This window comes from Petromyzon marinus, chromosome 56, assembly GCF_048934315.1.
Source record: "Petromyzon marinus isolate PM22_M1 ecotype Great Lakes invasive population chromosome 56, UKy_Petmar_22M1.pri1.0, whole genome shotgun sequence".
In the NCBI taxonomy this organism is placed as follows: Eukaryota; Metazoa; Chordata; class Hyperoartia; order Petromyzontiformes; family Petromyzontidae; genus Petromyzon; species Petromyzon marinus.
The window spans coordinates 3,196,958-3,224,094 of NC_133722.1; the positions used below are offsets into that span (position 1 = coordinate 3,196,958).

At 52.4% G+C, this 27,137-nt stretch overlaps 1 protein-coding gene across 1 annotated transcript in view; it reads left to right on the forward strand.

Moving 5' to 3' along the window:
- Window positions 1–3,427: 3,427 nt before the first annotated feature.
- The window catches only part of LOC116954691 (zinc finger protein 385D-like), a 180,799-nt gene continuing 157,089 nt past the window's right edge, over window positions 3,428–27,137 (forward strand). Inside the window, exon 1 of the mRNA XM_032975389.2 lies at window positions 3,428–6,630. Coding sequence (XP_032831280.2) covers window positions 6,624–6,630 — 7 coding nt within the window. The 5' untranslated portion in view covers window positions 3,428–6,623. The remainder of the gene's footprint in view (window positions 6,631–27,137) is intronic.

Sequence of the window (27,137 nt, forward strand, 5' to 3'; positions counted from 1 at the left end):
ACAGACACAACGACAGACACGACCACACAACCACACAGACACACAGACACAACCACACAACCACACAACCACACAGACACAACCACAGACACAACCACACAGACACAACCACACAACCACACAACCACACAGACAACCACACAACCACACAGACACAACTACACAGACAACCACACAACCACACAGACAACCACACAGACACAACCACACAACCACACAGACACAGACACAACCACACAATCACACAGACACAACCACACAGACACAACCACACAGACACAACCACACAACCACACAGACACGCAAGCACACAGACACAACCACACAGACACACAGCCAGAACCACACAGACAAAACCACACAGACACAACTACACAGACACAACCACACAGACACAACGCCACAACCACACAAGACAACTACACAACCACACAGACACACAGACACAACCACACAGACACAACCACACAGACACACAGCCACAACTACACAGACACAACCACAGACACAACCACACAGACACAACCACACAGACACAACCACACAGACACAGACACAACCACACAACCACACAGACACAACCACACAACCACACAGACACAACCACACAGACAACCACACAGACACAACCACACAGACACAACCACACAGACACAACCACACAACCACACAGACACAACCACACAACCACACAGACACAGACACAACCACACAACCACACAGACACAGACACAACCACACAGACAACCACACAGACACAACCACACAGACAACCACACAGACACGCAAGCACACAGACACAGCCACACAGACAAAACCACACAGACACACAGACACAACCACAGACACAACCACACAGACACACAACCACACAGACACAACCACACAGACACAACCACACAGACACAACCACACAGACAACCACACAACCACACAGACACAACCACACAGACAAAACTACACAGACACAACTACACAGATGCACAGACACAACCACACAGACACAACCACACAGACACAACCACACAGACACAACCACACAGACACAGACACAACCACACAACCGCACAAACACAACCACACAACCACACAGACACAACCACACAGACAACCACACAACCACACAGACACAACCACACAGACAAAACCACACAGACACAACTAGACAGATGCACAGACACAACCACACAGACACAACCACACAGACACAACCACACAGACACAACCACACAGACACAACGCCACAACCACACAGACAACTACACAACCACACAGACACAACCACACAGACACAGACACAACCACACAGACAACTACACAACCACACAGACACAACCACACAGACACAACCACACAGACACAACCACACAGACACAGACACAACCACACAGACACAGCCACACAGACACAACCACACAGACACAACCACAAAGACACAACCACACAGACACAACCACACAGACACAACCACACAGACACAGACACAACCACACAGACACAACCACACAGACACAACCACACAGACACAACCACACAAACACACAGACACAACCACACAGACACAACCACAAAGACACAACCACACAGACAACTACACAACCACACAGACACAACCACACAGACACAGACACAACCACACAGACAACTACACAACCACACAGACACAACCACACAGACACAACCACACAAACACACGGGCCCCGCTTGTGCCCTGGCCTGGTCTATTAATAGAGCAGCGGATCAAGGATCAGCGAATCCACACTCGCGTGAGCGGTAATGAGTTGTGGGGAGTAGAGGGGGGCAGGAGGGGGGCAGGGGGGGGGGCGGGGGGGAGGGGCCAATGGAAATGTTTGTATTGTGAATGTGTAGCGTCCTCTTGTGGCTGGGCACGTGAACACGTGACGATGCGCTATAAAGAAGGGCCATTGCCCGAAACGTCGCCCATTATATATTTTTACGGCCACAGTATTTTCAAATTATAGAAGCTGATCACTATATCGACCGCCCATCCACTCGCTCACCACTCGCTCACTCACTCAACCACCCATCCACTCACTCAACCACCCATCCATTCACTCAACCACCCGCTCACTCACTCAACCACCCATCCACTCACTCAACCAACCATCCACTCACTCACCACCCGCTCACTCACTCAACCAACCATCCACTCACTCACTCAACCACTTATCTACTCACTCAACCACCCATCCACTCCCTCACTCAACCACCCATCCACTCACTCAACCACCCATCCATTCACTCAACCACCCGCTCACTCACTCAACCACCCATCCACTCACTCAACCACCCATCCACTCACTCACCACCCGCTCACTCACTCAACCAACCATCCACTCACTCAACCACCTGCTCACTCAACCACTCATTCACTCACTCACTCAACCACCCATCCACTCACTCACCACCCGCTCACTCACTCAACCAACCATCCACTCACTCAACCACCTGCTCACTCAACCACTCATTCACTCACTCGCTCAACCATGCACACGTTCACCCACCCGCTCACCCACTCGCTCAACAACAGCCGGCATTCGCCACTGAGTGGCGGTGACGTCACCACGGCGCTCGTGCCAAGCTAGGTGCACTTTGAGGCCACGTGAAGTTTGGAAGGCCCGCTGGCAGGGGTTCACGGAACAGACCCAGCAGGTGCCATGGGTTGACTGACTGAGATGACCGGCCGATACACCACCACAAAGACACACACAGGTACACACACAGGTATACACACACACAGGTACACACACAGGTATACACACACACAGGTACACACACAGGTATACACACACACAGGTACACACACAAAGACTCAACTGCCCACAGATACACACACACACACACTTACAAAGACAAAGATCTCCCGTATAGCCTTATCAGACTATTGGGGCAAGTGCTGTTAGCGAGTTGGCACGCTATGGAGGGCGGCACGCCAACACGGGGGTGGGCAGCGCCACGCCCGGCCGCCTTTGTCTCCCCAGTGGCTGGCAGACGGCTGGTAGATGCACCAGCTGTGCCCCCCCCCCCTCCCCCCCCCACTTTGCCAACTCTACGTTTTACCCGCCCGGCGCTCCGCTCGTTGTTGTGAGCGTCGCTTCTCCGCCCTCCGTTGTTGCTGGAGGGCGACTGCCTCCGACTGCCAGCGTCAGCAGCAGCGGCAGCGTCCTTCACGAGCCTCCTCCTCCTCCTCCACAGAGGCCGACACCGCAGGGTCACCGGTCATCGGCGCGGGGGAGACAAAGGCGGCCGGGCGTGGCGCTGCCCACCCCGTCCCCTCGTGTGTGCCGTGCCGGCCTTCATATCCGGTGCTCGGTAGCAGCACTCGCCCCGCCAGGCTGTGGAGGGCTGCACGCGGGAGCCGTGAGCGGTGTTTGGGGAATGTGTGGAGGATGTGATGGGGGTGGAGGTGGAGGAGGAGGTGGGGAGAGAGAAGGAAGAGCGAAAACAAAGACAAATGTCTCCCGTGCAGCTTTCACAGGCTGTAGGGGGCAAGTGCTGTGAGCGAGGGGGTGGGTAGGCAGCACCACGCCCGGCCGCCTTTGTCTCCCGGTCGGCGATGTTTACACACCGCACCAGGTACTCATTCGAGGCTGAGTCGACCTAGGGGAGGCCCAGGACCGGTTTAAATATTCGCCACTGTTATTGGTCGGGAGCTGGAAGTGAAGTCGTGCGGCCGGGTTCGGAGCGCAGCGCGCTAACCACTTCGCCACCGCTCCCCAACGCTGAGACGCACACTGAGACACACACTGAGACACACACACACTGAGACACACACTGAGACACACACTGAGACGCACACACGCACACACTGAGACACACGCTGAGACACACACACGCTGAGACACACTGAGACGCACACTGAGACACACACACACCGAGACACATACACGCTGAGACACACTGAGACACACACTGAGACACACACTGAGACACACACTGAGACACACACTGAGACGCACACTGAGACACACGCTGAGACACACACTGAGACACACACTGAGACACACACACGCTGAGACACACACACACTGAGACACACACTGAGACACACACACACGCGCACTCACACACGCGCACACACTGAGACACACACACGCTGAGACACACACTGAGACACACTGAGACACACGCTGAGACACACACTGAGACACACTGAGACACACGCTGAGACACACACTGAGACACACACTGAGACACACTGAGACACACACTGAGACACACACTGAGACACACACTGAGACACACACGCGCTGAGACACACACTGAGACACACACACACGCGCACTCACACACGCGCACACACTGAGACACACACACTGAGACACACGCTGACACACACACGCACACACTGACACACACTGACACACACACGGACACACTGACACACACACACTGAGACACACACACACACTGAGACACACGCTGACACACACACGCACACACTGACACACACTGACACACACACGGACACACTGACACACACACACTGAGACACACACACACACTGAGACACACGCTGACACACACACGCACACACTGACACACACTGACACACACACGGACACACTGACACACACACACTGAGACACACACACACACTGAGACACACACTGACACACACACTGAGACACACACACACACACACTGAGACACACACACACACTGACACACACACACTGAGACACACACACGCACACACACACTGAGACACACACACTGACACACACACACTGAGACACACACACGCACACACACACTGAGACACACACACTGACACACACACACTGAGACACACACACGCACACACACACTGAGACACACACACACTGACACACACTGACACACTTATCCGCAGCTCAGCGCTGATTTGCCCGCATTGGATCCAACGGCATTGCTCACAAGGCCCTCACAGCGGAGCACAGAGGACACACACAGACACACACAGACACACACAGACACACACAGACACATAGACACACACACAGACACGTACATCGACACACACACAGACACGCACATAGACACACACACATAGACACACACAGACACGTACATAGACACACACTCACACATAGACACACACAGCCACGTACATACACACACACACATAGACGCACACACACATAGACACACACACGCACACACAGACACGTACATAGACACACACAGACGAACAGGCCACGCAGCAAGGCAGCCAGACGCGAGCACAAACACACGCACAGTCAAATGAGCGCTCCCACACACAGAGGCAAATCACACGTGCGTCTATGCGGAGACGCATAGACGCACATCAATACACATCAACACATAGACACACATCAACACACATCAACACATAGACACACATCAACACACATCAACACATAGACACACATCAACACACATCAACACATAGACACGCATCAACACATAGACACACATCAACACATAGACACACATCAACACATAGACATACCTCAACACACATCAACACATAGACACACATCAACACACATCAACACATAGACACGCATCAACACATAGACACACATCAACACATAGACACACATCAACACATAGACACACCTCAACACACATCAACACATAGACACACATCAACACACATCAACACATAGACACGCATAGACACACATCAACACATAGACACACATAAACACATAGACACACATCAACACATAGACACACATCAACACATAGACACACATCAACACATAGACACACATCAACACATAGACACACATAGACACACATAGACACATAGACACACATCAACACATAGACACACATCAACACATAGACACACATCAACACACATCAACACATAGACACATAGACACACATGAACACACATCAACACATAGACACACATCAACACATAGACACACATCAACACATAGACACACATCAACACATAGACACACATCAACACACATCAACACATAGACACACATCAACACATAGACACACATAGACACACATCAACACATAGACACACATCAACACATAGACACACATCAACACATAGACACACATCAACACATAGACACACATCAACACACATCAACACATAGACACATAGACACACATGAACACACATCAACACATAGAAACACATCAACACATAGACACACATCAACACATAGACACACATCAACACACATCAACACATAGACACACATCAACACATAGACACACATAGACACACATCAACACATAGACACACATCAACACATAGACACACATCAACACATAGACACACATCAACACATAGACACACATCAACACATAGACACACATCAACACATAGACACGCATAGACACACACAAACACATAGACACAGGCAGACGGACACAAACGTACACATACACACAGCGACACACACATACAGACACACACATAGAGACACACAGACATACAGACACACACATACGGACACACACACATACAGACACACACACATACAGACACACACATACAAACACACACATAGAGACACACAGACACGTGGAGTCAGGGGCAAGTGGGCGAGGTGCTGGGCGAGTGGTTCCGGACAGTGAACCTAGCCTGGCACCGAACGCAACTCATCGCAAATGAGATCAGCATGGCAGGTGAGTGCTTCCGTTACGATCACCACCATCATCACTATCATTATCGCTATAATCATCACCACCATCATCAGCGTGATCGTGATCATCATCATCAATAGCGTCATCACCATCAACCTCATCACAATCATCACCTCGTCATCATCATCATCATCAGCAGCGTCACTAGAAGCGTCATGACGATCATCACCTCGTCATTCTGATAGTCATCATCATCATCATCTCCCGGAATGACGGAATTTGCCGATGTGTCGAGAGGTGCCTCGATGTGGGTCACATGCAGCAAAGGGACAAAGGTCCCCCGTATAGCCTCCACAGACCGCGTGGGCCAAGTGCTGTTGGCGAGCGGCAGCACAGCTGTAGGCCCACGTGGCTCCCGAGCTGGGGTTGGTGTCAGTCAGCAGCACGTCCCGGCCGCCTTTGTCTCTCCACAGCGCTGACGTTTCTAACGCCACTGGTGTTCACGAACACTCGCCACTGATATTCATGAACACTCGCCACTGATGTTGATGAACACTCGCCACTGATGTTCACGAACACTCGCCACTGATGTTCACGAACACTCGCCACTGATGTTCACGAACACTCGCCACTGATGTTGATGAACACTCGCCACTGATGTTCACGAACACTCGCCACTGATGTTCACGAACACTCGCCACTGATGTTCACGAACACTCGCCACTGATGTTCACGAACACTCGCCACTGATGTTCACGAACACTCGCCACTGATGTTCACGAACACTCGCCACTGATGTTGATGAACACTCGCCACTGATGTTCACGAACACTCGCCACTGATGTTCACGAACACAGTCGCCACTGGTGTTGATGAACACTCGCCACTGATGTTCACGAACACTCGCCACTGATGTTCACGAACACTCGCCACTGATGTTCACGAACACTCGCCACTGATGTTCACGAACACTCGCCACTGATGTTGATGAACACTCGCCACTGATGTTCAAGAACACTCGCCACTGATGTTCACGAACACTCGCCACTGATGTTCAAGAACACTCGCCACTGGTGTTCACGAACACTCGCCACTGATGTTCACGAACACTCGCCACTGATGCTCACGAACACTCGCCACTGGTGTTCACGAACACTCGCCACTGATGTTGATGAACACTCGCCACTGATGTTCACGAACACAGTCGCCACTGATGTAGGCCGCGAGGAGCGGGATTCTCTCACTTCGCTGGGATGATTCGTAGCGCAGTGCGCTAACCACTGCGCCACCGCTCGCTCGCTCGCCGCTCACCCCACACCCCCCCCCCCCACCTTCGTTACACAATGAATACATTTTCTAGCGGTGGTGGAGTGGTTGACGCATTGCGCTACGAACCCGGCGACCTGAGTTCGATACCAGCCCACGGCTTGTATCAGTGGTGGCGAGGGATATCTGTAACCAGTGCTGGACTCCCTCCACCCCCCCTCCACCCTCTCCACCCCACCCCCTTCACCAGCCCGCAATGTACCCGCGTGGTGAAGTATGGTCACACGCGTGGGGGAGGCGGTTCATCCAGCAGTGGATTGACAGAGGGCTGTGATGGTATAATCCACTCCGTAGTTCGGTGTCGTCTTGAAATCGATGCGAAACGTTGAGCTCGATTCATTTGCGACCTACAATCATTGAGCCTTCACTTGCGCCGTTATACGATTATTAAAATATTACAGAGGCGCAGCCCTGCAATTGCCTTCTCACTGCCACCACTCCACCGCCCTCTCGTCTAGACCATTCTTTTTTTAAAATTTAATTGTACCCGGTAAGGTCCCACCGAGCTGGGCTATCACCATGGATAGCAGCTCAACGAAGTGATCTCGTCGTCGTCGTCATCATCATCATCACGTGGGCATTCATACCAGCAGCTAGATAACTCATCGACGCGTGATGTCCATTCTAAATGTGGAGGGGGGGGGGGGGAAACCGGAGGACACGGAGAAAAAACCATCCACGCGACCACGTGGAGAGAGACAGAGAGAGAGAGACGCAGACTCCAAATATACAGCAGCAGCAGGCATCGTCAGGGTCGGGATCGAACCCACGACCTCCCGTAGACCAAGCGAGGTAGTCAACATCTCCTAGCCACCGTGGTGACAGGTGGGGTGTAAGCACACTTTACCCCATCACGGGAAAGGTGGTCCGATCGCTTGATTGCCGTGCCACCCATTGACACTGCAGGGCAGAGCCGATGGAAATTCGGCGAATCGCGACGAACGCCCCGGGCACCGCACGTTTAGGGACCCCCTCCGCCCTGCCTTTCGACGTCTCGGTGCCAGCCGCAAGACGTCCGGTGTAGTTTGAAGACGTTGGGTAGGGGTGGTTTGTTTGGCTGGCAAAGTGGCCACAAAGTGGCGTGGGGTGGCAGACCTGGGGTGGCATACACACACCACACACAACACACACACACCACACACACACACACAACACTCCACACACACACACCACACACACCACACACATACCACACAGAACACACACACACACCACACACACACACCCCACACACACACCACACACACACACCACACACACCACACACACCACACACATACCACACAGAACACACACACACCACACACACACACTCCACACACCACACACACCACACCACACACACCACACACACATCACACACACACCACACACACCACACACACACACACCACACACACACACCACACACATACCACACAGGACACACACACACCACACACACACACTCCACACACACACCACACACACACACCACACCACACACAACACACACACCACACACACCACACACATACCACATAGAACACACACACACCACACACACACACTACACACACCACACACACACCACACACACACCACACACACACATCACACGCACACCACACACACACCACACACACACACACCACACACACCACACACACGCACACCACACACACACCACACACACACCACACACACACACCACACACATACACACACACACCCCACACACCACACACACCAAACACACACCACACACACCACACACACCACACACACACCACACACATACACACACACCACACACACCACACACACACACCACACACACCACACACACACACCACACATACCACACACACACCACACACACACACCACACACACCACACAGACACACACCACACGCACACCACACACACACCACACACACACCATACACATACACACACACCACACACACCACACACACACCACACACACAACACACACACCACACACACAACACACACACCACACACACACCACACACACCACATACACAAACACCACACACACCACAGACATCACATACACCACACACACCACATACACACCACACACCACACACCACATACACACCACACATACACCACACACACAACACACACGCCACACACACCACACACACCACACACACACACCACACACACACATCACACACGCACCGCAACACACACACCACACACACCGCACACACACACCACACACACCACACACATACACCACACCACACACCATACACACACACTACACACACACACCACACACACACACCACACACACACACACTACACACACACCACACACACACCACACAGACACACCACACACCACACACACACCACACACACCACACACACACCACACACACCACACACACCACACACACACCATACACACACCACACATACTACACACACACCACACACACATACACCACACCACACATCACACACTACACACACCACACACACACCACACACACACCACACACACACCACACACACCACACAGACCACACACACACACACCACACATACACCACACACACCACACATACACCACACACACACCACACATACACCACACACACACACCCCACACACACCACACACACACCACACACACACCGCACACACACCACACACACACCGCACACACACACCACACACAGCGCACACACACACCACACACACCACACACATGCACCACACCACACACCATACACACACACTGCACACACACACCACACACACACCACACACACACACACCACACAGACACACCACACACCACACACACACACCACACGCACCGCACACACACTACACACACCGCACACACACACACCACACACACCACACACATACACCACACCACACACCATACACACACACTACACACAAACACCACACACACCACACACACACACTACACACACACCACACAGACACACCACACACCACACACACCACACACAGCACACACACACACCACACATACACCACACACACACACCACACACACACACCATACACACACCCACATACCACACACACACCACACACACATACACCACACCACACATCACACACTACCCACACACTACACACACACCACACACACTACACACCACAAATACACAACATACACACCACACATACACCACTCACACACACCCCACACACACCACAAACACCACACACACCACACACACACCACACACACACCACACACACACCGCACACACACACCACACACACCGCACACACACACCACACACACACCACACACACCACACTCATACACCACACCACACACCATACACACACCCTGCACACACACACCACACACACACCACACACACACCACACAGACACACCACACACCACACACACACACCACACACACCACACGCACACCACACACACACCACACACACCACACACACCACACATACCACACACACACACCACACAGACATACACACGACACACACCACATGCACACACACTACACACACCACACACACAAACACCACACACACCACACACCACACACCACACACACACCACACCACACACACCACATACACCACCCACACCACATACACCACACACACACTACACACACACACCACACACACACCACACACCACACACACCACACACACACCACACATACACCTCACACACCACACATACACCACACACACACACACCCCACACACCACACACACCACACACACACCACACACTACACACACACCACACACACACCACACACCACACACACCACACACACCACACATACACCACACACAGACCACACATACACCACACACACCACACACATACACCACACTACACACCATACACACACACTGCACACACACACCACACACACACACCACACACACACACACTACACACACACCACACACACCACACAGACACACCACACACCACACACACACCACACACACCACACACACACACACCACACACACACACACCACACACACCACACACACCATACACAACACACACACCACACACACCACACACACACCACACACACTACACACACACCACACACACCACACATACCACACACACACACACCACAGCAACATACACACACACCACACACACCACATACACACACACTACACACACACCACACACACACCACACACACAAACACCACACACACCACACACCACACACCGCACACACACCACACCACACACACCACATACACCACACACACCGCATACACCACACACACGCTACACACACCACACACACACCACAAACACATCACACACACCACACACACACCACACACCACACACACACACACCACACACACCACATACACCACACACACACCACACACCACACACACACCACACATACACCACACACACACCACACAGACACGCCACACACACCACACACACCACACACACACACCACACACCGCACACACACACACCACGCACACACACCACACACACACCACACATACCACACCACACACACCACACACCACACACACCACACACACCACACACACCACATCACACACACCACACACACACTATATACACGACACACACAACACACACCACACCTATTACACACACACACACCACACACACACATACCACACACACACACCACACACACCACACATAGACACACCACACACACCACACACACACACACCACACACACCACACACACACCTCACACACCACACACACCACACACACACCACACACACCACACACACACCACACATATACCACACACACACCATACACACAAACACCACACACACACACCACACACACCACACACACACCAACGCAGCCTTGCCTGCCGGAGGAGCTCACTGATGGGACCGTGCCCAAATCTTTCAAGGATTTGTGAGCTCCTCACACAATCCAGCCTGGTTAAACCCAGGATGGATCGTAGGCAGGCAGGCCAGCCTAAATGTTTCTAACCGGCGAAGATGTTCCATTAGGGGGGTCAACGTTTCGCAAGCGTAGAAAAGGTAGGGGATGACCGTAGCCGAGAAGACCTGAAGCTTAGTGCGGAGCGACAGACCAGGTAGCTTCCACACAGCGTTACGCAACCGATGAAAATATATTTCCGCTCGACTGATTCGGAGTGAAACTTCTGCTGTTAAACTGGAGCCGGTCATAAGCACACTGCCCAGGTATGGGAAACTCTCCACTCTCTCCACAACTGCCCCATCACCGATTGGGAGTTGTGGGTGGAGTGTCCGATGGTATAAAATACCCAGGCAGGTGCTTAGTTTTGGTGGGGCTGATGGTAAGGCCCCATCTCTTAGTGGCACGCTCCAGTCTCAGCAGCAGCGTCTCCAACTCCTCCTCTGAATGAGCAGCTATTACCAAATCATCGGCATACATAACGTGGTTGAGCAATAGGGAGCCATCCCTTGACCGCACCCGGGCATCAATCAGCCTTCCATTATATCTGTACCAAATGGAGATTCCCCTGGTACAGCTATTGAAGGCTACACAAACTACGTGGTCAAAATAGATGTTAAATAACGTGGGAGCCAGAGGACATCCCTGTCGCACCCCAAGGTGTACAGGTAATGGCTCTGACTCCCGGCCACGTAGTTTTACCCAGGCCCGTTCACCATCATGAAGGTCCTTAATGATCGTGAGCAGAGGGTCAGGGACTCCGAAAGTACGAAGAACAACCCAGAGCCCAGGCCTACTGATGGTATCATAGGCCTTGACCAGGTCAATAAAGCAGAGATGTAGGTCTTGCTGGAATTCCTTACACCTCTGCTGTTGCAGACGGACAGAAAATATGGCATCTGTGCAGGACCGCCCTTTCCTGAAACCGCATTGGGGCTCCGCAAGCCTCTCCTCAGCGTGCCTGGCAAGGCGATGTTGAATAATCCTTGCCAGGACCTTTCCCGGCACACTGAGGAGTGAGATGCCCCTGTAGTTGTTACAGTCTGTGCGGTCCCCCTTCTTAAAGAGGGGGACCACCAGGGCATCCTTCCAATCCTGCGGAACCCGTCCAGTGGTCCAGACTGTTGTTATGATGTCATATAGGGCAGTCTGTGCACAAACGCCACCCTCCCTCAGCATTTCACTTGGGAGATCATCTCTGCCCGGTGCCTTTCCTGGTCTCAGACTCCGGATCGCCTTCAGTACTTCCTCAACAGATGGCACCTCAGCCAGCCACTCACAGGGGGTGACTTCCAATATTTGAGGCACTGCAGTCTCAGCAGGGTCATCCCCACTTTGTGCCACGATGTTTTCCTGGCTGAGGGATTTCCCCTCCCCCAGGACCTCACAGAAATGCTCAGCAAATCTGCAAACCTGTTCCTGGGGGTCGGAGATTGGATCACCGTTTTTCCCCTAATGATGGTAATAGGTGCGGCGCTGCAGGTTACTTTTTTGATGGAGTTAAATAGAGGTTTGTGATTTGTGATCGCGGGCCACTGAGGCAGACACACACATACACCACACACACACACACCACACACACACACACCACACACATACACCACACACCACACACACCACACACACACACCACACACACACACCACACCCACACCACACACACACACCACACACACCACACACCACACACACCACACATCACACACACCACACACACCACACACACACCACACACACACACACCACACACACCACACACCACACACACCACACACACCACACACACACCACACACACCACACACACCACACACACCACACACACACCACACACACTACACACACACCACACACACCACACACACACCACACACACGACACACACACCACACACACACACCACACACACACCACACACACCACACACACCACACACACACCACACACACCACACACACACCACATACACCACACACCACACACACACACCACACACACCACATACCACACACACACCACACACACCACACACCACACACACCACACACACACACCACACACACCACACACCACACACACACCACACACACCACACACCACACACACACCACACACACCACACACCACACACACCACACACACCACACACACACCACACACACCACACACCACACACACCACACACACCACACACACCCCACACACCACACACAGCACACCACACACCACACACACCACACACACACACACCACACACACCACACACACCACACACCACACACACACCACACACCACACACACCACACACCACACACACCACACACACACCACACACACAGCACACCACACACCACACACACCACACACACCACACCGGGAGGTAGAATGGAACCAACAAACTCCGGATCGCAAGTCCAGTGCACTGGCCGCCTAATCGCCAGATCACCCCCCCCCACCACCAATCCCCCCACCAACCCCTCACCACCAACCCCCACCACCACTAACCCCCCCACCAACGCCCCCCCCCACCACCCGCTCACCACCAACCCCCCCACCAACCCCCACCACCAACCCCCCCCCACCAACCCCCCCACCAACCCCTCACCACCAACCCCCACCCCCACCAACCCCCCCACCAACCCCCACCACCAACCGCTCACCACCAACCTCCCCCCACCAACCCGAGTTGCGAGCGATTATGGAACTCTTTCTGGCAACGTTCAGCAGTGAGCCGAGACCAGGCCACCGTGGGGGTGGATGGTTGGACACCCACCACCGCAGTGTAAGAATGGCAGCGGTCGCACCTTGCAGGTGACAAGTCGATGGTCAGTGGACAGATCAGGTCTACAAGGCGACCTGATGTCCTGTTCCACCACTATGTAGTCCAAGCAGATGTTCGCTGCTTGGAGCGAGCGTACATCCGTGATGTTGTGTGGAAGCGCCGATGCCGGCACAGCGTGTTGGTGATGGCACGTTCACGGGCTGCACAGAACGGAAGCAGCCTCCCGCCGTTGCTATTAAGCTGACCCGGCCCAATGCCTTCCAATCACTCCGGCCCAGGTGCCTGCGTCATGACCAACTAACTCGGGCATTGAAGTCACCCAACATGATGACTCTATCCCGAGGGGCCACTTTAGCCGGCACCTGTGACAGGAGGTCATCGAAGGCATCTGACTCATCGGCCTTGCCTGCACCCGGCCACTGATGTCTCGCCTTCAGTCGAGGGGCATTGGCTACCGACGCAATCACCGCTCATCGAGAGCACAGTAGCCCTGGCTCCCACGCCTCCCCACGCCCGCTTCATTATTTTATTGAGAAGAAGAGCGACTGACGCCCCGTCCCGCGTGGAAGTTTCCTGCTCCGAGTGGAGGACCCAAAACCAGCGCCACTCCACTGGACCCTCCTCTATTCCACAGAGGTCCAGGCAGTAGCGGTCTGCCTCCTGACAGAGGGCGGGCAGCCTCTCCTCCCCGCCACACACACACCAAGTACAAAGCAAAGATGTTCCGTAGAGCCATGGGGAATGTTGGGGAAAGTGCGGTTAGCAAGCATCTACTGAGGCCAGCCAGTATCACGCCCGACCGCTGTTATCTCCACAGTGCTGATGTTCGCACACTGCACGAGGTTTACCCAACGCTCAGTGGACCCACTGATGTTCGCACACTGCACGACAGGCATCGAACTCTCGGTCACTGGGTTAGGTAGGTAAGCAGTGGATAGAGAATGGTGGCGCGGTGGTTAGCGAACCAACGAGATACGCAATGAACCACCGCTCCCCACCACACACACACAGTGAGCTAACCACCGCGCCACCGCTCCCCACTCTCACACACACACAGTGAGCTAACCACCGCGCCACCGCTCCCCACTCTCACACACACACAGTGAGCTAACCACCGCGCCACCGCTCCCCCCCCCACACACCACGCGTCCATCGCTGAGGCTGTGTCCCTGACACACGGAGCCCCCCCAGGGGCAATGAAACTGAGGGCACGTGAGGGACACGGGGGGTGGGGGGTGGGGGATGAGGGGGCGAGGGGGGGGCACTGGGAGAGGGGCACGTGTCACGTGATGATAATGATGGTTGATGAGGTTGGCTACATCTACTAATCACAGCAGGATCAAAACGAATGTTTGCACGTTGTTATTTTTCTTTTGGGTTATTTTTCCATTCCGCGTTTATTTTTGCGACTCCAATTTGCACGCCCCCGACTCGCGATGTCTCGGCACAGACGCGGGATTTCATTTCCCCAAACGCGACCCGCAGCGACACGCGGGTGTCATCATCACCACCACCACCACGCTCACGCCTAGCACTCCACTGGGAATATCGCACTCACTCATAGCACACTCACACACACTCACACACTCACACACACACTCACTCATAGCACACTCACTCATAGCATACTCACTCCACACTCACTCACACACACTCACAGCACACTCACAGCACACTCACAGCACACTCACAGCACACTCACTCACTCACACTCACAAAACAAAGACAAAGATCCCCCGTATAGCCTTAACAGACTGTAGGGGCACGTGCTGTTAGCGAGCACCTATGAAGGCCGGAACGGTACACGAGGGGGTGGGTGACCAGCACCACGCCCGACCGCCTTTGTCTCCACAGTGGCGATGTTTACACAACGCACCAGGTACTCATTTGAGGCTGAGTCGACCTAGGGGAGGCCTGGGACCGGATCAGATAATCGTCACTGGTGTTGGCCGTGAGCGGGAATCGAACCCGTGTCGCCGGGTTCATAGCGCAGCGCGCTAACCGCTACACTATCGCTCACACACTCACTCACACACACACTCACTCACACACACTCACACACACTCACACACACACACTCACTCCCACACACACACTCACACACTCACTCACTCACACACTCACTCACAAACACTCACACACACTCACTCACATACTCACACACACTCACTCACACACTCACTCACACACACACTCACACACTCACTCACACACACACACTCACACACTCACAGCATACTCACTCACACACTCACTCACAAGCACTCACTCACACACACTCATACACTCACACACTCACTCACACACTCACACACACTCACTCACACACACTCACACACTCACACACACTCACGCACTCACACACTCACTCACACACACTCACACACTCACACACACTCACTCACACACACTCACACACACACACTCACTCACACACTCACTCACACACACTCACACACTCACACACACTCTCTCACACACACTCACTCACACACACTCACTCAAACACACTCACTCAAACACTCACTCACACACACTCACACTCACTCACGCACTGCACACTCACTCACACACACTCACTCACATACACTCACTCACACTCACACACACTCACTCACACACACTCACATACACTCACACACACTCACTCATAGCACACTCACAACACACTCACTCACTCGCACACTCACTCACACACACTCACTCACAGCACACACACTCACACTCACTCACTCACATTCACTCACACACTCACACACTCACTCACGCTCACTCACACACTCACTCACACACTCACTCACACACTCACGCTCACTCACTTACACACTCACACACACTCACTCACACACTCACTCACACACACTCACTCACACTCATTCACTCACACTCGCTGCACACTCGAGACAATGCCAGGCAGACAGAGCGGCCTCTGATTGGGCCTCTCTCTCTCTCACCAACCCGGGTGTGGGTGTCACGCGTGGACGTGACATGTGGAGGCCGAGTGAGATGTTTATTGTCGTCCGAAGTAGAGCCGAGTGTTGTTGAGCGAGAGCACGTGTCCCCACCTCTCACTCACTCGTCACTCATTCACTCTTCACTCTTCACTCATTCACTCACTCATTCACTCATTCACTCACTCATTCACTCATTCACTCACTCATTCACTCACTCATTCACTCTTCACTCATTCATTCACTCATTCACTCACGCATTCACTCTTCACTCATTCACTCACTATTCACTCACTCTTCACTCATTCACTCACTCATTCACTCTTCACTCATTCACTCACGATTCACTCATTCATTCACTCTTCACTCATTCACTCACTCTTCACTCATTGACTCACTCATTCACTCTTCACTCATTCACTCACTCTTCACTCATTCATTCACTGTTCACTCACTCTTCACTCATTCACTCACTCTTCACTCATTAACTCTTCACTCATTCACTCTTCACCCATTCACTCTTCGCTAATTCACTCACTCATTCACTCACTCTTCACTCATTCACTCACTCTTCACTCATTCACTCTTCACTCATTCACTCTTCACTCATTCACTCACTCTTCACTCACTCTTCACTCATTCACTCACTCTTCACTCATTCACTCACTCATTCACTCACTCATTCACTCACTCATTCACTCAATCTTCACTCATTCACTCATCACTCACTCTTCACTCATTCACTCTTCACTCATTCACTCACTATTCACGCATTCATTCACTCTTCACTCATTCACTCACTCTTCACTCACTCTTCACTCATTCACTCACTCTTCACTCATTCACTCTTCACTCATTCACTCTTCACTCATTCACTCACTCGTCTGCCACTCGCCCACTCACTAAGCCCTCCACTCACACACCCCATGTGTCAGGGGAGACAAAGGCGGCCGGGCGTGGTGCTAACTACGCCACGCCCTTGTCAGTCGTGCCAGCCTTAATAGGTGCTCGCTAACAGCACTTGCCCCAACAGTCCGTTAAGCCTATACGGGTGATCTTTATATCTGCCTCTGTGCGCGTGTGTACGTAGGTGTACAAAGGCGCGTGTTCTTGTTTCGCCTATCATAGGTGCTCGCTAACAGCACTTGCCCGAGCAGTCGGTGTAGGCTACCTGGGGGATCTCTGCTTGTGTACCTGTGTGTGTGTGCCCTTGGAACGGTCAGCGCGCTGCGCTACGAACCTGGCGACCCGAGTTCGATTCCCGCTCACGGCCAACAGCGGTGACGATTGTCTGAACCGGTCCTGGACCTCCCCTAGGTCGACTCAGCCTCAAAAGAGAACCTGGTGCGGTGGATAAAAACATCGCCACTGGTGAGACAAAGGCGGCCGGGCGTGGTGTTGGCCACCCACCCCCTCGTGTGCCGTTCCGGCCTTCATAGGTGCTCGCTAACAGCACTTGCCCCTACAGTCTGTTAAGGCTACACGGGGGATCTTTGTCTTTTGCCCTTGATAAGGATCTGTGAACAGGACGAATCTATTGACCAGGATCCGCCCGGGACGCAACTGATATTGAAATGCGCTCAGCGGTCGAGTCACGTGCTAAGCCAATGACCTATACAGTCTATATATACTGTATACTGTATTGATGATGACACGTGTGTATGTGCCTATGTGTGAGTGCACTTGCCCCGGTGTCTTGTTTGTGAAGAGCGGTGGCGCAGTGGTTGGCGCACTGCAATTACGAATCCGCTCACGATCATCAATAACAATTGGGCGATTATTTGAACCGGTCCCGAGCCTCCCCGAGGTCGACTCAGCCTTAAATGAGTACCCGGTCCCGTGTGTAAACATTGTTACTGGGGATACAAAGGCGGCCGGGTGTGGTTGCTGGCCACCCACCCCCCTCGTGTGCCGTGACGGCCTTCATAGGTGCTGCTCGCTAACACCACTTGCCCCAACAGTCTGCTAAGGCTACACGGGGAATCTTTGTCTTTGTAGGTGCTACTCGCTAACAGCACTTGCCCCGGCAGTCTGCTAAGGCTACACGGGGAATCTTTGTCTGTGTGCGTCTGATCCCCTCTGGGATTCAGTGCCATCGGGCTCAGGCAGCCAAACTAGGGCACGCTCCTGGTTCTTAGGGTTCTACCTGACAAAGACAAAGATCCCCCGTGTAGCCTTAACAGACTGTTGGGGCAAGTGCTGTTAGCGAGCAACACCTATGAAGGCCGGCACGGCACACGAGGGGTGCGTGGCCAGCACCACGCCCGACCGCCTTTGTCTCCCTAGTGGCGATGTTTACGCACCGCACCAGGTACTCATTTGAGGCTGAGTCAACCTAGGGGAGACCTGGGACCGGTTCAGATAATCGTCACTGGTGTTGGCCGTGAGCGGGAATCGAACCCGGGTCGCCGGGTTCGTAGCGCAGCGCGCTGACCGCCACTACACGACCACTCCCCACCTGGCACGCACCTCTACACATCCACAGCATCGGACTCTATTAAAGTATCTCTCTCGCTCTCACCACACCATCGTATTCCTTCCTCTCTTTCCCCAGTCTCTCTCACTCCTCACTCTCCCTACTCTCCCTCCCCTCTCTCCGAGCCTCTCTCCCTCCACTCTCTCTTATCTCTCACTCTCCTCTCACCTTCTCCTCTCTCTTATCTCTCCCCACTCTCCATTCGCTCTCTCCCTCTCTCTCTACTTCAACTGTCTCTTCTCTCTCGTGCTCGAGCCTTTGCCAAATCTCTCTCCCTGCTCCCTTCCCTCTCTCTCCACTCTCCATTCCCCCTCTCTCCACTCTTTCTCCCCCTTTCTATCTCTCTCCACTCTCCCCACTCCCTCCCCACCTGCTCCACATCTCTCCCCCATCTCTCCCCCATCTCCCCATCTGTCTCTCCTCTCTCCCCCATCTCCCCCCCCCCCTCTCTCCCCATCTCTCCCCATCTCTCCCCCTTTCTCCCCCATCTCTCCCCCTCTCTCCGTCATCTCTCCCCCATCTCTCCCCTCTCTCCCCATCTCCGCCGTCTCTCCCTATCTCTCCCCATCTCCCCCCTCTCTCCCCATCTCTCCCCTCTCTCCCCATCTCTCCCCATCTCCGCCCTCTCTCCCTATCTCTCCCCCCTCTCTCCCCATCTCTCCCCCATCTCCCCCCTCTCTCCCATCTCTCCCCATCTCCCCCCTCTCTCCCCATCTCTCCCCCATCTCCCCCCTCTCTCCGCCATCTCTCCCCCTCTCTCCTCCCTCTCTCCTCCCTCTCTTCTCCCTCTCCCCCCCCCCCTCTCTCCCCCATCTCTCCCCCATCTCCCCATCTGTCTCTCCTCTCTCCCCCATCTCCCCCCCCCCTCTCTCCCCATCTCTCCCCCTTTCTCCGTCATCTCTCCCCCATCTCCCCCCTCTCTCCCCATCTCTCCCCCATCTCCCCCCTCTCTCCCCATCTCTCCCCATCTCCCCCCTCTCTCCCCATATCTCCCCTCTCTCCCCATCTCTCCCCATCTCCCCCCCCCCCATCTCTCCCCCTCTCTCCGCCATCTCTCCCCATCTCCCCCCCCTCTCTCCCCATCTCTCCCCCCCCTCTCTCCCCCATCTCCCCCCGTCTCTCTCGGGAGTTGCAGCACCACAACATTCTGCCGACGGAGCTAATTTGACGGTCACGTGGCCTTCGTAGCCCAGGGGAGTTTTAAATCAGCTCGGACACGAAAGGTGACGAGGAGGAGAAACGCCATCGCAATCATCGTCATAATCATCGTCATAATCATCGTCAAGGTCCTCATCGTCATCATCTTCAAGATCCTCATCATCATTATCAAGATCCTCATCGTCATCATCATCAAGATCCTCATCGTCATCATCATAGTCAAGGTCCTCATCATCGTCATAATCGTCGTCAAGGTCCCCATCGTCATCATCATCAAGATCCTCATCGTCATCAAGATCCTCATCGTAATCATCAAGATCCTCATCGTAATAATCAAGATCATCATAATCATTAAGATCCACATCGTCATCATCATCAAGATCCTCATCATTGTCATCAAGATCCTCATCGTCATCATGTTGTTTTTGTTGTTGTTGTTGTTGTTCTCCTCCCATTATCTGTTTATAGGTGGCGTTGTGTCGCCACTCTGGAAGGGTTTAGCCAGAGCTCGATCGATTTAATTTTTGGTCCGCGTTTTGGGCAACTGAGAAAACGGGAGACGCCTTCTGGCGTTGCTGGGCCCAAAGGGCAGCAGCAGTTTGGGGCGTTTGGGTCGATTCGACTTTGGTGATCGGCTCGCATGGAGCAGCAGTCACCTGAACGGAGTTGAGCCGGTTTTGTGCGAGTTGCCCGGGTCAGGGATTTTTCGTCGTCTGCTATGGGTGGGGGCCAACTCCGTAGCACGACGTTGGGGGCTTGTGGAGGCGTTCAGGCAGTGCATGGTGGCAGCGGTGTGCAAGTGGTTCAACATTTATTTGCTGGTGCTATTTGGTGGAAGAGCGTTTAAAGTCGATCGCACGTTGCCAGAGCTGAAGGAAAGCAAGGCGGATTTAATTTCCCTAGCAGGTGCAGTGGGGGGGGGGGGGGGCGGGGGGGCTTTGAGTAGCTTTGTGCAAGGATGCGTTGGCACGAAGCCAGATATTGATCGGTGAGAAGCTTGCGGTGTTCTTGAATCGGAAGAGCTTTGGTTTCTTGGTGGAGATGATCAATGGGCGCCATGAGGCGGCATCCTGTGGCGAGGCGAAGTGCCGGGGGTTTTGGGGAGGGGGGGGGTTGGAGCTTTTGGTAACCTGTAGAGGAGAGGTTTGGGCACCAAATGGGTCCGGCGTAATTGATGATGGGACGTCCAATGGCTTTGTAGGTTAGGAGTAAAGTCTCCTTTTGTTGACCCCAAGATGTGCCGGCTAGAGGTCCTAAGACTTCATTTCGTTTGTTCACTTTTTCGTGGACGTTTCTGCCGTGTTGAGCGAAGCTGAACATGGGGTCAAAGGTTACACAACTAGAATTTTTGGGGGTTTTTTTGATAGTGGGAGGCGTTGGTTGTTTATTTTGACGTTGGGATGTAAGTTGGCTCGATGAGGATCAGGTGTGAAAAGGGTGACTGTTGATTTGGATGTTGAGAGTTGAAAGCGATCTATTGGCTGGGAAAGTGCTGAGCCGTTTTAGATCGGAGTTGATGGAGTTTCCCATTTTGGGTATATTTTAATTAGAAGTGTAAACTGTGATGTCGTGAGCATAGCTGACTACGTGTACTCCTTTTGGAGGAGTTGGTAGATCGTGGAGGTAGGCGTTGAACAGCGCTGGGGATATTATTGAACCTTGTGGTACTCCTGCATGAATGTTCCGTGAGGAGGATTGAATATCACGAAAGAGAGCGCGTGATTGGCTGCCCCTTGGGTAATTTGTAAGCCAGCAAACAGGGCCTGATGGTAGCGTAGAACCCTGGATGTTGTTGATGAGCGTGAGGTGGCTAACGGTGTCGAAAGCCTTTGTAAGGTCAAGGGAGGCGACGATAGTGCGAGATGGGGGCTTGTTCTCATTGAAACCGTTTGCAATTTGGGTGGTCAAGTTGAGAAGAGTTGTTGTTGTTGAGTGTGCAGAGCGAAAGCCATGTTGATGAGATGAAGGAGGTAAGTTGGTGGTGATGATTGGAAGGATGAGGGCCTCTAAAATCTTGATTGATAGGCAAAGTAGGGAATTCGGCCTGTAGGACGTTGCTTGATTTAGGTCTTTGCCGGGTTTTGGAAGTGGGATGATTGTCGATGATTTCCAGATGGCCGGAATGAGGTTGCACTGGAGTGAGGCGTTAATGGTAGTGGCGAGAAACTTTATGCCAAGGGGTGCCGAGGTGTTTGAGGTGGGGCATAGCTATGCCATCAGGGACAATTGCGGAATAATTTTTGGCTTTTTTGATAGCTAGTTTCACCTCTTCAAGGTGAAATGGGGGGCGTCGTTTAGGGGTAGTTCCTTGATTTGACGGATTTTTTTGACGGGTAGATTTATTGGAAGAGTGTGGGGCGACTGATGAGAAACGTTTGTTGAAATGGTTGGCAATGTTTAAGACGGATTTGTTGTTGAAAGCGATTACGCAATTGGGTGGCGGTTTGGAGTGTCCGTCAAAGGCTTTGATGGTCTTCCAAAGTTTTGATGAGTTTTGGCGGTGGTCAAAAGATTCAACAAACTCGTGCCAGCGTTCTGTTTTTGGCTCGATTGATTAGCTTTGTGATTTCAATATTGAAGGCTGTGATTTGTGGTGAAGTAGGATTTTTAGTCCTCAAAGCGTTTCGTTGGTTTATTAGCGTTGAAGCTTCTTTCGGGAGGCAGGGAAGGTGTTGCTTGTAGCAGCCCGCCGGGATGGTGTGCTTGGTGGTAGTTGCGATGATGTTTCTGAAAATCTTCTCAGATCTTGATTTGAAGCTTTCGTGACTGCAGGAATCCACACTCTTTGGTTCTTTCGGTAAAGTAATCACGTAGGTAGAAAAATAATAATAGATCACGACGCTTCGATCACCACACAAGCGATCGTGCTCAAGTGGGATGAGCAAAGCCCAGACCGCCACGATTGCTTGTGTGGCGATCGAAACATCGTGATCTATTGTTATTATTTTTCTACGTGGACTTTACCGAATCAACCAAAGAGTAATCTTTTCAGAGTTATTGTGCGGATGTGCGGATATGGTTGATGTTGTCGGCGGAAAATGCTGAAGTTAAAAGTGTCCAGTTGGCCTTTTAAAAAGTTGTAATACGAGCGGTTTTTAGGAGTTTGTGAAGGCTTGGCGGCATTGAGGGTCAACGCAATCGGTAGGTGGTCGGATCCAAGGGCCCTAAAGGCTTGCCAGTCGATTCATGAAAGGAGATTTCCTGACGCTATTGAGATATCTGGTGAGGATGAAGAAGGGCCAGGTGACGGAACTCTGGTTCGATTCTTTTACATTGAGTACCCCATAGAGGGAGCCGTTCAAGATATCGGCAAAGAGGTCGCCACGTGCATCTGAAAGGGCAGAGTGCCAAAGTTTGTTGTGGGCGTTGAAATCTCCAAAAACAATTGAGTCGTTGTTTGGTAAAAGTCGATTTATCTTGAACTGATAGTTGGGAGGGCAAGAACTTGGTCGCTGGGATGTAGACGTTGATTACAGTGAGTGGGCCTAGATGGGATTTGATACGGACGCTTAAGACTTCTGTGGTGATATCAGAAGGAGGCATTGGGATTTTAATTTCTTCAAATTGAATGCTGTTATGGATGAGGAAAGCTATTACCGCCACCAGCTGTTGGTCGGTCTCGACGGAGGAAAGTGAAATTTTGAAAGTTTGGCGGGCGAAAAGTAGATTTAAACTTTGTTTCTTGGATGGCGGCTATATTAATGGAGTTTTGTCGTAGAAAGGTGCCGAGTTCAATTGATTTGTTGTTGATGCCGTTGATAATAATAAGGTTTTTCCCCTTTTTTCTGGAAACAAAACTGAAACCTTTTGACAAGGATTCATGTCTGCATTAACCACAATACCTGCAGCCAAAATGCAAACAAAAAACATACTATGATAATATATGCATTGTCCTTGAAACTGATTGGTCCACACCAAGGGACGGCCTTCTTTTGAGCCTCGACCCAATTGGTGCTCGACCAGATGACGCCAAAAGGCGTACTAAAGGCGTACTAAAAAAGGGGAAAAACCTTATTATTACATTTTGGTACTGGCAAAAGAGGTCTAATGATGTAGATGCCGTTGATGTTTAGTTGAAACGATTTTTAGGTCGTTTTTTTGTTGTGGACGTTTTGTTGTGGTTGAAACGGTGGTTGCAATGGATGAGGTGGTGGTGCCGGTGCGGTTTTGCAAGGTGGAGTTGTTGCAGTGGATGATGTACAATATTTGCAGAACCGGCCGGAATTTGAACTGGGGATGCGAAGCTAAAGTCGCGCAGCGTTTGTGGCTACCAAGCTTCGCAACTGTTTGCGTGGGATATAATTTGCATCGGCGTTCTTGCCGCAGCCGCCAACAAAGGAAAAACTGGGCCTGGGTTCAATTCGACGTCCCCAGCAGTAATGAGAAGCCAGCTCCAGCACGCCGGGAGGCCTGGGATAGCTGACTGGCGACAAAGCGGGAAGGTGCGAGGGGCGACGTCGCCGTTTGCGAAGTGCTTTCCTAGGGCTTGGACTCTCCACTTCGAACAAGCAGCAACACTGAAGAGTCATCGTCATCATCATCAAGATCCTCATCGTCGTCATCATCATCAAGATCCTCATCATCATCATCATCAAGATCCTCATCGTCATCATCATCATCAAGATCCTCATCGTCATCATCATCATCAAGATCCTCATCCTCATCATCATCAAGATCCTCATCGTCATCATGATCATCAAGATCCTCATCGTCATCATCATCATCAAGATCCTCATCGTCATCATCATAAAGATCCTCATCGTCATCATCAAGATCCTCATTGTCATCATCATCATCAAGATCCTCATCGTCATCATCATAAAGATCCTCATCGTCATCATTATCAAGATCCTCATCATCATCG